This window comes from Hirundo rustica, chromosome 5, assembly GCF_015227805.2.
Source record: "Hirundo rustica isolate bHirRus1 chromosome 5, bHirRus1.pri.v3, whole genome shotgun sequence".
Lineage (NCBI taxonomy): Eukaryota > Metazoa > Chordata > Aves > Passeriformes > Hirundinidae > Hirundo > Hirundo rustica.
The window spans coordinates 32,599,028-32,612,280 of NC_053454.1; the positions used below are offsets into that span (position 1 = coordinate 32,599,028).

General features: G+C 47.6%; 1 protein-coding gene across 2 annotated transcripts; it reads right to left on the bottom strand.

The window, feature by feature from the left end:
* Positions 1–6,054: 6,054 nt before the first annotated feature.
* On the bottom strand, positions 6,055–10,859 carry CDKN2AIP (CDKN2A interacting protein). Of its 2 annotated transcripts, none has more exons than XM_040065677.1 (3): positions 10,633–10,859; positions 10,406–10,536; positions 6,055–9,688 (listed from the first exon to the last, which is right to left on the bottom strand). In XM_040065677.1, exons 1-3 carry the CDS (start codon positions 10,857–10,859, stop codon positions 8,145–8,147), a joined length of 1,902 nt encoding a protein of 633 aa, XP_039921611.1. In that variant the 3' UTR covers positions 6,055–8,144. The 2 variants fall into 2 exon arrangements, with proteins under 2 accessions (XP_039921611.1, XP_039921612.1); XM_040065678.2 differs by having other exon boundaries at positions 10,437–10,536; positions 10,633–10,773.
* Between the last annotated feature and the right edge of the window lie 2,394 nt (positions 10,860–13,253).

Sequence of the window (13,253 nt, forward strand, 5' to 3'; positions counted from 1 at the left end):
GTTTTGAGAAATTAGTAGGCCCAATGCAAGGCATGGTAAGAAATACACTTATATATGACTTCATTGCTTTCATCAGAGCCTACTGACACGTTGTCACTTTGTTCTGAGCAGAGACACGCCGCTCCTTTTTGAGGCTATCAGCTCTGTTTGGAATGCCCTCTGGAAATCAGCAGGATGTGAACACCACCAGCTTCTCACAGGTGCTATGGAGCATGCTTGGCTGGCACAGGGGCTGCAACTCTTTAGAGGAGGGGGACAGCTGATCATCTGAGGGGCAGCATCTGGCAATGGCAGCACCACATGGATCATTTCCTGTCGTTTACAACATGGATCTGTCCACTTGTGTCTGAAATAACATTCCTGTCTCTTTCTCTCCAGGAAACTGCTTTCAGACAGCAACTCTTCTTCCTCAGCTGCTGTTATAAAGCAGAAATGATCAGAGGATTTGGTTTCCAGCTCTAGAACCGATCACCATGTGAAAAACCTCGGGAGGTGTCCAGATGATGTTTAGGGAACCACGTTAGAAATGGTAACAAGGTAATCTTTCTGCCAATATAACAACCATCTCTCTTGTCCTACCTCAGCCCTGAAACCTAATCCTCTTTCATTCCAGTAAATGGAAGAATCCACACGAATTTAAGGGAAAAGAACCAAGACCCTTTTGCACACAATAAAGAAAGGATCTTTAATGTGGTACCTTACTTGAGGTACCTACTGACATGGATGCTGCATTTCTGTGGTTTTGCTTCTCAGCACAGGTATGTGAAAAGCACATTCTTACTTCTTACTTTTGTGAGGAACAAATATACACAAGTGCACCTTTGTAATCAAGATTATGAAATGAGGACAGGCAATGCACCTGCAGGAAGTTTCAGTAGGTGGTAGTTTAAGACATTCATAATACTCTCCCATATGCAGATGTTAATTTTTCTTCCCAGCTCAGGAAATAAAGGTGGGAGTCATCCAGCTAAAAATGTGGAATGAGAGGGAACCTTAGTATAAATAGGTCTTGCTCTAAAAATGTCTCCATTGACTGTAAGGGGAGCCCAGGTCTCTTGTTGCAGATGTCAGTGAAATGAATTCCACTCTGTATGTGAAAATAGGTTAATTACATGCCTATGATTACCATTTAGGAATTTCACAGTTCCCCTGAAAACTTGGATAGAGTTTTGGCATACGTCATTAAAACTCTGCATCAAACAGGAGAAAGCCTCATTTTATTTGCCTCCTGGTGTGAGGTTTTTTTCTCCTTTAGAATCTTCTTATCCTAACTTAGTGAAAATGATTAATTTCTAGTGCAACTGAAAAGCCACCGCAAATAGCAACAGAGAGTAATTTCATATTTTCAAAATAACCCTGTAGTACCAAATCACCCACATTAGGGGGTTTCTAGCAGTGCTTCTGCTAAGCAAATTTTGCAGTGCCATCACTTACTCCAAGTTACCAAAAAGTAGTATTATCCTTTACTACTAGGATGTGATCAATGTACAGAGGTTTTTTCTCAAGAACAGAGTTTATATTTCCTTTATTATTCCATTGTAATTGTGAGAAAAAAATTAATGGTTAAACAAGATTAATACATTTCTGCCTCTCAAACATTCTCTTCCCCAAAATAATGAGAAATGTGTCATTTACTCCAAACTAAAGGCTGGAAGACTACTGTCAAAATATAGGCAGCATCTGACTGAACATAGAACTTAGCTGCAGTTAAAATCACAGAATAACAGAATATCAGAGTAACAGAATAGGTGAGGCTGGAAGGGACCACAATAAGTCATCTGGTCCACTTTCCCTGCTCAGGCTGGGTCCCTTAGAGCATATTGTACAGAGTGTGTCCAGACAGCTTTTGAACCACTCTAGAAATCGAGACTCCACAATTTCTCTGGGCAATCTGTTCCAGTGTTTGGTTACCTGCACAGTAAAGAAGTTCTCCCTCATATTCAGGTGGGACTTCCTCTATATTGATTTCTGCATGTTGCCTCTTGTCCTATTTCTTTGTATCATCTAGAAGAGCCTGGCTCCATCCTCTTGACACCCTTCCTTTGGATACTTATAGACATTGATAAGATCCTCTCTCAGCCGTCTCTTGTCCAGGCTAGACACTGGAGGATTTGAAATGTAAAATGTAAAACATCAGAGAATTCAGTAAATCCATTGGTTAGATCAGTTTTCTTACCAGTGACAAAATATCTTTTGCTCGATGTGATTAATCTCTATATTCCTATTAAGAAGTCCTTTTGCAGCCCACTTGGGCTTAACAGTTAATGTTACTTGACTAGCAGTGGCAGTGAAAACTTTAAAAGGCTGCAGGCTCACATGCTGGAGCTGAACAATGCTTTTTTAGGAATGTTACTAGAGGAGGAAAATACATAGCTGGTAACCACTGTATCTTCCACTGCCTTAGGAACGGGCAGTGGTGCTCAGAAATTATCATGAACCATTCTCATAATTAGCTTACAACGTATATGAAACTGTTATCAGTATAAAACCTGTTTTCCTAAATGCTCATCTGTGAGTGTTAATTAATCACAGACTAAAAATTGATGCGTACTGACAGCAGATTTAATGACAGCATTTTCTTTAAAATGCTTAACTTTCCTAATGGCAGTACCTTTGCTGTGGCAGTGGCAACTAACAGAACCATATAGAAGGCACATACACAAACACAAGTTAATTGCTGTTACCTGAAAAAAGAGTATGGCATATTATACATTATGCAAAAACACTGCAAAAATGAATATCTAGCTATAAGAAAAACTTTAAAATAATACAGATATTGCTTTTATTTTCTCTGTATTTTGCAACTTACAAACTCGTGGACAGATTTGCCCAGTGAAAGACAGCATCAAAATTCTTTCAATGTGTGCTTTTTTCCCCTCAGTCTCTGGACCACTAGATCATGTTGTGTCAGCTTAGTTTAACCTATAGGCAAGAGAAGTTTGATGTTTGATGGATTATCTCCTTCTAATGAATTTGAAGAACAATGTTTACCGTAACCTACAAGTGAGACCATTTTGTTCACACATGCACAGAACCAGTTCAAATCATTAAGGTGCCATAGTGCAATTTTAGGGCCAAAAAAGAAAAACAAGCATACACCAGTCACTGCACAAGCTTCAGCTTGTCTCCACAAGCTTGACAATGGTCTTCAGCCTGTATAGCAGGAGCTTCACAGAGCTTTCAGTAAATGAAACTGGAACACTCAGATTTCATCACAGTTTCTCAGCCAAAAAAACAAGACTTCATAGAGCTGTGCCCCAGTTTAGTTGTTTCTTTGGGGATGGGTTCTTTGATAGTGTTTTAATTTGAAATCTCTCCCCACATACAAATAGGTGATCACATGCAGGATCACAGGAGAAAAGGAAGACACTTGAATAGTTCAAGTGACTAAGACAACAACCAAAATAACAGTTCAAGCCAGGTGGTTTCTGAGCCCCTTGTGCACCCTTTCAGGGCTCTCATGTGAGGCAGTCAGAGCTGCCACCACCAGTTCTGCAGAGGTGCTCCCCACTCAGCTCACTGGCCTCCTCTGTCTAGTGTGGGCTCTGACATGGTTGGAAAGAGGTCACCATGAAGATATTGCTGGAAGAGGAACAGCAGGTATTGGAAACGAGCAGGGTTTGCAAACTCCACTGTGCCTGCACATAGGTCACATGTCTGAGGCCCAGCCAGAGAGAAAGACACCAGACCTGGGCTCGCCGTAGGAACTTCAAAAGTACCTTTTATTCCACAGTCGAGCACGATGATGTGCTATTTGCTTGACATACTAGAGGCAGGAGTGTCACTGCCTGCGAAATTTATTCAGTTTATCAGCAGGGCAGCAGCATCTTGCATAGTTAGTACCTGGGAGTTTAAGCATGCGAATCTAATTAAAGTGGGCAAGTAACACTGGTGGCACGCACTGGCCTTCTCTGCAGAGAAGGTGGAGCAGGGGGTCCCGGGGGTAGGTACGCCCCGGCCAGCACAGCCTGGGTCAGACACAGTGGCCGCTGTGCTGGAAGGGTGTGGGTTGCAGTCGGTGCTGTCAGCGTTTGTGCCGACGCTCGACAGCCTCCGAACCCTCCTGCGCTGGTGCACCACGAACTTCTGCGGCAGAGTACTTCCATCTGGCCTCCCGCTACTTCCGGGAGCAGGGAAGGAGGGAAGGCCTTTTCAGGCAGGTAAATGCTCCGCCCGGTGCCCCTCCCGAGTTGACTGTGCTCGGGCTGGACAATAGGAGGAATTTCTTCACAGAAAGGATTGCCAAGCATCGGAAGAGGGAGGTGGTGGAGTCACCGTCCCTGGAGGTGTTTAAGGAAAGATGACTTAGCGCCATGGTCTGGTTGGCAAGATGGTGTTCGGTCAAAGGTTGAAAGGTTGAAACTCAAAGGTGTTTTCCAACCTAAATGAATCTGCGCGTCAGGAGGCACCTGAAGCTCGGCGGGTATGAGCAGCAGGGGGGGCGCGGGGCCGCCGGTGCTGCACCCCACTGCCGGGGAAGCAGCGTGTCCCCCCGCACCCTTTGCTGTGCCCGCGCAGCGATCCTCAGGGATCCGCGGCTGCGCCGCTGCGGAGCCCCCGCCCGGAAAAAGAGGATGGCCTGAGAGTGAGCCCCGTTTTGTTGGCGCGCCTCCCGCGCTACCTGCGTGTCTGTGGCCGTGACGAGAGCCCGCCCCGCGCTCACCCGCTCGGCCCGCGGGCGTCTCGGCGGAGAATGGCGTGAAGCGGCGGCGGGCGGGGGCGCCGCAGCGCCCGGCACTCTCTGCCGGCGGTCCGGGGACTTTCCCCTAGGCGGGCACCGGGCCCATGAGGAACAGAAGTCCTCCGTGCGTGGCCTAGCGAGCAGGTCTTCAGAACATCCCGACGTCCGTCGCCGCTCGATGGCGCTATATAAACCCCGGCGGATGGGACAACTTTGAGGGCACGGTGAGAATTTTTCTAAACTGCGTTTCCCTCTCTGCTGGTCTCTGTAGGCGATGCACCGTGGGCAGGCGGCCTGGCCGCCCCCCGGGAGGCACCACGGCCCCGGGTGGCCGCGGAAGGCGGCCGCGGAGGGACGGAGCGGCGCCGGGAACTCGCTATGCAAATGAGGCGCCTCGGCCCCGCCCCAGCCTGGCGGGCGCACCAGCCCCGCCTTGTGGCCACCGCTGAGGCCGCCGCAGCCAGCGCCAGCAGGCTGCAACAGGGAGCGGCGGGCGGCACAGCCCGCACGGGAGAGACAGCCCGCACGGGAGAGACAGCCCGCACGGGAGAGACAGCCCGCGTGGGTGCACACTACTCACGCGAGACACAGCCCGCACGGGAGACACAGCCCGCACAGGAGACACAGCCCGCACGGGAGACACAGCCCGCACGGGTGCACACCACTCACGGGAGACACAGCCCGCACGGGAGAGACAGCCCGCGTGGGTGCACACCACTCACGGGAGACACAGCCCGCACGGGAGACACAGCCCGCGTGGGTGCACACCACTCACGGGAGACACAGCCCGCACGGGAGACACAGCCCGCGTGGGTGACACAGCCCGCACGGGTGCACACCCCGCACCCCGTGTGCACCCGGCAGCTGCTAACAGCAGCCAGTGGGCGGCTGTCCGCAAAGACCCTGCCGTACGTGTTTAGGCTGTGCTATCAGTCCCCAGAGGAAACGGGAGTCACTTTCTGATGGCTGCGATTTCCAGTATTCCGTAGAAAAAATGGGGTTTGCTTTCCTTGTGGTTGGTTGGTTTGCTTTCTCCCCGAGACAACTCTGCACACCTACAGTGTAAGTGCAGGCGTTCTTCCTGGCCCTCGTCAGCGGGGTCTGACATTTAAAGACCAGCATCCCAGTCACTAGAGACCAGGATACTACCTGGAGGGGAGACACAGCGATTTTAGAACTGACAGGACTGCACAAACACTTCTTGCCACAGGCAGTTCTTTCAATTTCTTTCTTTCTTCCTCCAGGGCTAATGAAAGGTTAATAAATTCTCATTCAAATACTCGAATAGTACTTATTCACTTGTATGTGAATCCATGTATTGAGTTGATTTTCATGCAGAATGTGAAATAAAAATAACACGCTTCAGGTTTCAGTTTCTATTAAGAGTAGCTACAGACTTGTTCTTTAATGATTCACAACCAAACATCAAAGAGGAGTAACATTCCAAATTTTTAAAAAAGTAATCCTAAGTCAGGTCTTTTAAAAAAGGCATCTAGCGCCTCAGCCTCTTAACACAATTGCCCTAACAGCCCCTTGAGGTCAGTGAATACTGAGAGCTTTGCTTTACAGATGAGAAACACAGGTTTTCACGTTATAACACACGCTGCAATTCTGAACCAGAGATCTGGAGACGCCCAAACTAACAGCAGAGAAAGCTGTACTACAGAGGGCATGGGGTGCAACTCCTGCTCCACAAGCACAGTCCTTACATGCATCTACCTGAGCAGGGCGAGGACTTCAAAAGAAATCTCACACTTCCCATCATGAACGTCACAGCTCCTAAGCACAGCACGAAGCCTGCCCTGTGCTAGAAGCAGACACCAATTCTTGCGCTAAGACGCAATTTAGCACACTGCATTCCTAACGCTGGGTGGTGCTTCAGGAATGCCGAGGGGAAACTCCTGAGAAATCTAACTAGGGCGAAGGATGACCGAGGGCACAGAAGCCCAGGGGTCAGGTGGAGGAAGTTCTCAACCAGCCATTGGGAAGAGCAAGCGCCTTGTAGGCTTCTGGTGCTCGGGACTGGACAGCCACTGCTCTTCAAAAGCACGCAGCGTATAGCATAAACACCACTGTGGTTTAGTCCCAAAAATAACTGGGAGTGGATGCAGGTACTACTGACATCCCAGAAATTCTATCCATTCCTTTAGCACTTGATCAATGGGTCTGTCAGTCAAGTGTAAGGACGCCACTAAATGATGCTAACTACCATAATAGGACAAGATTAATTCAAAATAGCACTGAAGACATTATGTTTTTACAATTACATGTCATTATCCAATATACCAAAACATGCAGTTTATGCAGGTATTTCAGCAACATTGAAAATAAAAGGTAATCTCCCACTTTCTTTGCCTCAAACTATTCTGTACAGGGAGTAAAAATGTAGCAAAGGAAGGGCTTGATTAGAATGAATGCTTTACAATACACTCGCTGTCTTCAGCAGACAGCAGCATTTTCATTTTGCTTACCTTGGTGTTACAAAAGTAGAAATTGATCTTCCACAGGTCCCCTCTATCACTTTTACAGTATTTCATCTACACATCTAAAGAAACCAACTCATCCTTATGGGATTACACCTTGAAGCCACTCAAAGTAAAGCTTTACTCAAGATGTTGCAATATTATTGAAATGACTGGAATATTTAGTAGCCAAAACCAAAATACTATAAAAGCTTAGCACAGAGATTTTATTGTTTTAGTAGCAGTCAAAATATACTTAGTATAGAAATCCATGTTCATTTGGGAAATACCAAACAAAACTGTAAATGATACTTCACCATATAAATTAAATCTGCTTACAGTTTTGGTGGCTGAAATAGCTGTGACTTGACTGCTAATTGCTAATTTGCCAATGTGCTATTAAATGGGCTCTAACCTGATAGTATAGTGTTAAATGGGATCACGATGTCACTTATATTGCAAGTGTTATGAAAACATCCCATAAAAATAGTCAAACGACTACTTTTTCTCCTAGTATGAGCTAACAGTGAACATTATGAGCAACAAGCCTGAAAGAGACAATTCAACATTTTGATTGAAATTTTTAAACAACTTTCAATTATTCAAGTATTATGGTCCCTATGTACACACTTCTACGAGCCTAGAAAAGATATGGTAGACAATCGAGCACACTACCATCAAATTGTAAGAATTACAAAAACGTCTGGTTTTAAACAGCAAATTGTACCTTAATGGTTTAATTAAAAATAGAGGAGTTAGGTAGACTATTTTGCAAATACAACAGCACACTAGTGCGCTGTATATTAAGGCAATACCTTTAAATGTGCACTTGTCATATCTAACAAGTTTTATACAATTGCTACCAAGTGAAAGAACTATCATTGTCTTGCAAAACTGAGAAAAAAATACAAAATATCTGGAAGCCTACATTTTCAAAGTACAAAATTAACCTTCAGTCCTTGTGTTGAAATACTATACACAGTACAAACAGTGATTCTCCCCTACAAGATCTCACGAGGATTTCTTAAAGCTGGAGGCAAATTTGAAGGTTTTGACTCTTCATCCAGAAGCACCAAATCTTCAATTTCACTACCTTTGTACTTTCTTTTACATATCTTCACAATAACTTTCTTTTTGAGGAATAATTTCAAAGCTTCTCTCGAAGCCACTGCTTTGGCATTTTCCATACTTTTACCACAGCCAGTACCCAAGTAGACAGACTTGCACCTCAGTTCACAAACTATATTTTCCAGAGAGCTCTTATTTTGAGGCAAGTCTGCAAGTTCCTTCAGGGGAACAAAAGCAACATCTAACGTAGCTTTTACAGACTGAATAGATGAATTTAGAAGTTCTGCGTGATTTACGTTAGGACTGAAGCCTCCAACAGCAACCAGTTTCCAGGCTACAGCTTTGTAGAGTCTGTTGAAAAAAGGCTGTCTTTCCTTTGCATCTTCGCTGGTTAGCGGTTTGCACAAAGCCTTCGCGGGGCTCTCGCCTGCCTGCGAGCCGCTCTTGGAGGCCGGCAGGGAAGCGCCTGCCTGAGCTCCACCCCGGGAGGGCCCTTGCTGAGCTCCGCTCCGAGCAGCCAGCAGCGAAGCCGCCACCTGAGCGCTGCTCTTGGAAGCGAGCAGCGAGGATCCCGGCTGCGCACCACTCCGAGCGGCCAGCAACGAGGCAGCCACCTCCGCGCTGCTCTTCGAGGCCAGGAGCGGGGAGCCCACCTTAGGCGGGCCCTTGGAAGCCAGCAGCAGCGAGGTGCCCACCTGAGCGCCACTCTTGGGGGCTAGAAGCAGTGAGCTGCTCACCTGAGCACCGCTCTTGGACACCGATGCTGGGGCATTCGCTTGGGTTTTGGAAGACAGCAATGCGGCACTTGTTTGGGGGGTGTTCTTGGTGGTTGGTGGCACTGCTGGCACCTGTGGGGTACTCTTGGCAGCTGGGGGCACTGCTGCTGCCGCTGCTGCCGCCTGGGGGGTGCTCTTGGCCGTCACTGGCACTGCTGCTGCCTGGGGGGTGCTCTTGGTGGTTGCTGGTACTGCTGCTGCCTGGGGGGTGCTCTTGGAGGTCGATGGCACTGCCGCTGCTACCCCTGCTGCCTGTGGGGTGCTCTTGGCAGCTGGTGGCACTGCTGCCACCACCGCATCTGGCTGAGGGGTGCTCTCGGCAGCCAGTGGTGCCACACTTACTGTGGTTTTCTTTTCAGGTGATGGCACATTTTCACACTTGCTTTCCTTAGGTGGGTTTGAGCAAGGCTTCTTTTCTGGCTCTTTTTCAGATGTAGGTGGCTTTTGCTCAGCAGTACCTTCAGCATTAGCAGGTTTTCCTTCTGTTTCTATATCTGAGACTGTGACCATTTCTTGATCTGAATTGCAAGTTGACTGGGAAGTTTCTGGATCTTTGCTAGTATCTTTTTCCTGCTTTTTGGGCAAGGTGCTCTCTGTGTCCTTCACTCCTTCTGCCTTGGTTCTTTTCACATCCTTTCCAGCATCCTTAGAGTCTCTGCTTTTCTCAACAGCTTGTCTCTTGCAGGGCTCCTCTACCCCTTCTGCAAAACAGGTAAAACATGTGAACCTCTTTGATTTCTGCTCTATGAAATATCCATGTAGAAAGAAATCATCTAAAACCTTCTACCAATATTCTCTGTGAATTTAAAGGGTATGCATTGGCAATACACCTTGAACTGTCGTATCAAGTATTAACCTAGTGCTTCAGAATTTTGGGGTTTTTGGACAAAATCCGAAAAATACTCATGTGAGACTTCAGATGTTGGTTGGGACCCATAGGCAACTATGTATTTCTATTCTTTAAGTGCAAGCCAAAACTGGCCAACAGACATTACATAGGCTATCTGACATAAAAATAAATTTTGTCTACTAATATCACAAGACATCTGTAAAACATTAGTCTGAGAATTACTTTAAGAAACACAGCAACAATACCTGACTGGCAACAAAGGCAAACTAACAAGAACGCATTTAAGCTGGAGCACAGCACCCCGTATCACAACGCACAAATTATCAGATTAAAGTGCAGTTGTAGAAATTCAAAGCAACAGCTCTATGTTACCGAAGGACTACATACGCATTATGTCAATTTTAGAGACATTATATTAGAGAAAGGATAGCACAGAGAGAGGAAACTATTAACGGAGTTTTAAAAGTAAATTATTTCGACTACTTTCTAAGCCCGAGGCAAACCGAGAACATTCAGAAACAAGCATTTTCTAGACTCCTATGTATTGTCACAGCTATGATCTGCTAACCATTGCTACTTGATATGCCTCTTTTCTTCACCTTGGCAACCAGTTCGTCTCTCGTGGTGCGGACAGGCGCGTTGGTCACTTGGATGCCTTCGGCCATTTCCAGCGCCTTCTCCATGACCTGCGGCGGGTACCTGGAGGGGCGACAAGAGGAAAGGAGGGAAGGGGCCTCGTCAGGCGGTCGCGCCGCGCCGCGCCCCCCGTCCCCAGGCGCGTCCCGCTAAACTCACCGGCATCCCAGGAAGACGTGGTTGGCCCACACCATGGAGAGGGACACCAGGCGCTGCAGCTGGGCGCTGCCCGCCGCCGGCAGCTCCCCTACGTTGCGCAGCAGGAACTCCCGGCGGTACCGCCAGTGGTGCTCAGGCTCGCAAGCCCCGCGCAGCGTCTCCGCCCAGGCCGCCTCTTCCGCCGTCCGCCCCAGGGGCTCGACCGCCGCCGCCGCCTTCCCCGCCATGGCCGCCGCCAGCGCGGAAACGCCCGCCCCGCTGCTTCCGCCCGGCGCGCTGTGAGCTCACATCCGCCTGGGCCGGGCCGGAGCCGAGCGGGCGGGGCGCGGCCGCCCGGGGAGCCAGAGAGCGGCCCGGGCCTCGGCGGTGCCGCCTGGGCGCCGGCCCAGCCGCGCATCTCGGAGAAAAAAGGTGCTCTGGGCACGGCTACCAGCCCTGCATTGTGACTGGTGAAAGCGTGAACAAAAGCTCTGCCTTACGGGTTGATTTTTCGAGGCTTGCTGAGGTCGGAGTTCGTGAGGGATCAGTTGATGTTTTACCTCAGAATCCAGAATCACTCAGGTTGGAAAAGTGAAATCATGGGCTCCAATCGCTGACCGAGCACCACTTTGTCAGTTGGACCATGGCACTAAGTTCAGGCTTCCTTTGAACACCACCGGGGACGGTGACTCCACCGCCTCCCCGAGCAGCCTGTTCAAATGCTTGGCAACCTTTCCTGTGGAGAAATTCCACCTAATGTCCAGCCTAAACCTACCTCCCCCGGTGCAGCTTAAGACTGTATCTTTTAATCCTGTCACTGGTTGCGTGGGAGAAGAGGACGGCCCCCACCTGGCTACAGCCTCCTTTCAGGTAGTTGTAGAGAGCGATAAGGTCTCCCCTGAACCTCTTTTCCAGGCTGAACAACCCCAGGTCCCTCAGCCACTCCTGATAACACTTGTGCTCCAGACCCTTCACCAGTTTCATTTCAATTCTTGCTCGACCCCCTCAAATGTTCTTCCTGAATTGAGTGGCCCATAACTGGACACAGCAGTTGAGGTGTGGCTTCACCAGTGCTGAGTACAAAGGGACAATCCTTTCCCTATATCCCTGTTTCTCATCCAGGTCAGGATGCCACTGGTCTTCTTGGCCACCTGGGCAAACTGTTGGCTCATGTGTTGCTGGCTCATGTTCAACCAGCACCCCCAGATCATCTTCCACTGGTGAAAGGAAAAGGACTCTCAGGTCCTTTCCAGCTTTGCTCCTCAGTGTTGTCCACGCAATCAGATTTGTTACCTGGTGTGCAACAGGAAAATAATTGCATACTCAAGAGAGAGAGAATGAGTATTTATTTCAGAGTTGCATAAGCCTGGGTGCTCGGTGGTGTTCCACAAATCAAATATGCCCGTGTGGACTTTCTGTGCCCTTATTGCTACATAGAAACTTGGAGTTAGTTATTTTCCAGGCTGAGCCCCTCTATTATGATTGGTTAGTAATATCTGTAGAAGTTATGTAACCCCAGCTAACTTCTATCCAATGCACCAGTCTTCACCTGGGCAGGAGTATTTTGACCTATAGGCACAAATTTTTATATTATAATGAAGGTAGTTCAGGTATAGGATGCATGGATCTTCAGTACTCGCCAAGTTAGCAATGCATACATAGATGTATATCTTGATTTGCTGCATTCTTAAAGCCTGTTAGTTCCCGAATGTCCTTGACTAAGGGATGCTAGCTGCTGCCCGTTCCCCTGATTAGGTCTCCTTTCCTGATGGCTTGCATCAAATACTTATCCTGACTTAAAATAATCTTGACATATTCCATGTTTTACAACACTGGCATGTGACAGGAAAGATGAAGGGAGGTAGTGGCAAGGACAGGGGCTGTTGTAGCATTTTGGAGGAAGCATTAAATGAGGACTGCTGGCTGAAAAGGGTTCAGCTAATTGCTCTTGCAGCTCTTTAGGCTGTCTTTAGTTTGCAAAACATTACTCCAGAATTTGATTCAAAACCATTTGAACAATTCTCTGTGAAAAAGTAATAAGCACACTGTAAAAGTATCACAAGTCTCAGTCTGCCAACATAGGGCTTGCCGAATCAGTGCAAAAGAGGAAAGAATTTTGAATTCTGAATTCTGAAGGGCTGTCCCTGGAGAGCTGTATTGATTTTTCCTCCTGAATAGAAGTCAGGGTTTGCTTAAGTTTTCAATTTTTAACACCTACATGTCATCATGAACTGAACTGCAGGATAGATTGCATTTAAGGAAGGAGTGTTTCTCCATAACTGACCGATATCTGATTGTGGAAATGGTTATGTAGTGGTTTAACTAAGAGTACCTCTATAGAGCCAAAACTAAGGGAGGAAATGAAGTCAGAAAAATTAAGTCCAATGCACTTTTGCTCTTTCTCCATTGTTAGAATTGAAGTGCTTTTCCTTTGCTTTCTTGGTGAGGCCACACAAATGTTATCCTGTGCATTGGCAAAAACACTTCAGTGACAGAGAGCAAGGGAATAGTAATGAATGGGATGGTGCTGACAGTTTCCCTGTAGTTTTGTGTTTGCATGCAGAGTAAGAAAAGGGCAGGAAGTGTGTACCCTTTCTGCTGTGGGTGTCTTGGAGCAATGGGTTTGTCACAAACAGTGTCAG

Coding starts and splice junctions, on each gene's coding strand:
- CDKN2AIP (XM_040065677.1), bottom strand. CDS start 10,859: ATGGCGGGGAAGGCGGCGGCGGCGGTCGAGCCCCTGGGGCGGACGGCG. Junction 10,537..10,632: donor CACGTCTTCCTGGGATGCCG/GTGAGTTTAGCG, acceptor TCGCCCCTCCAG/GTACCCGCCGCAGGTCATGG. Junction 9,689..10,405: donor AGGCATATCAAGTAGCAATG/GTTAGCAGATCA, acceptor CCTGTTTTGCAG/AAGGGGTAGAGGAGCCCTGC.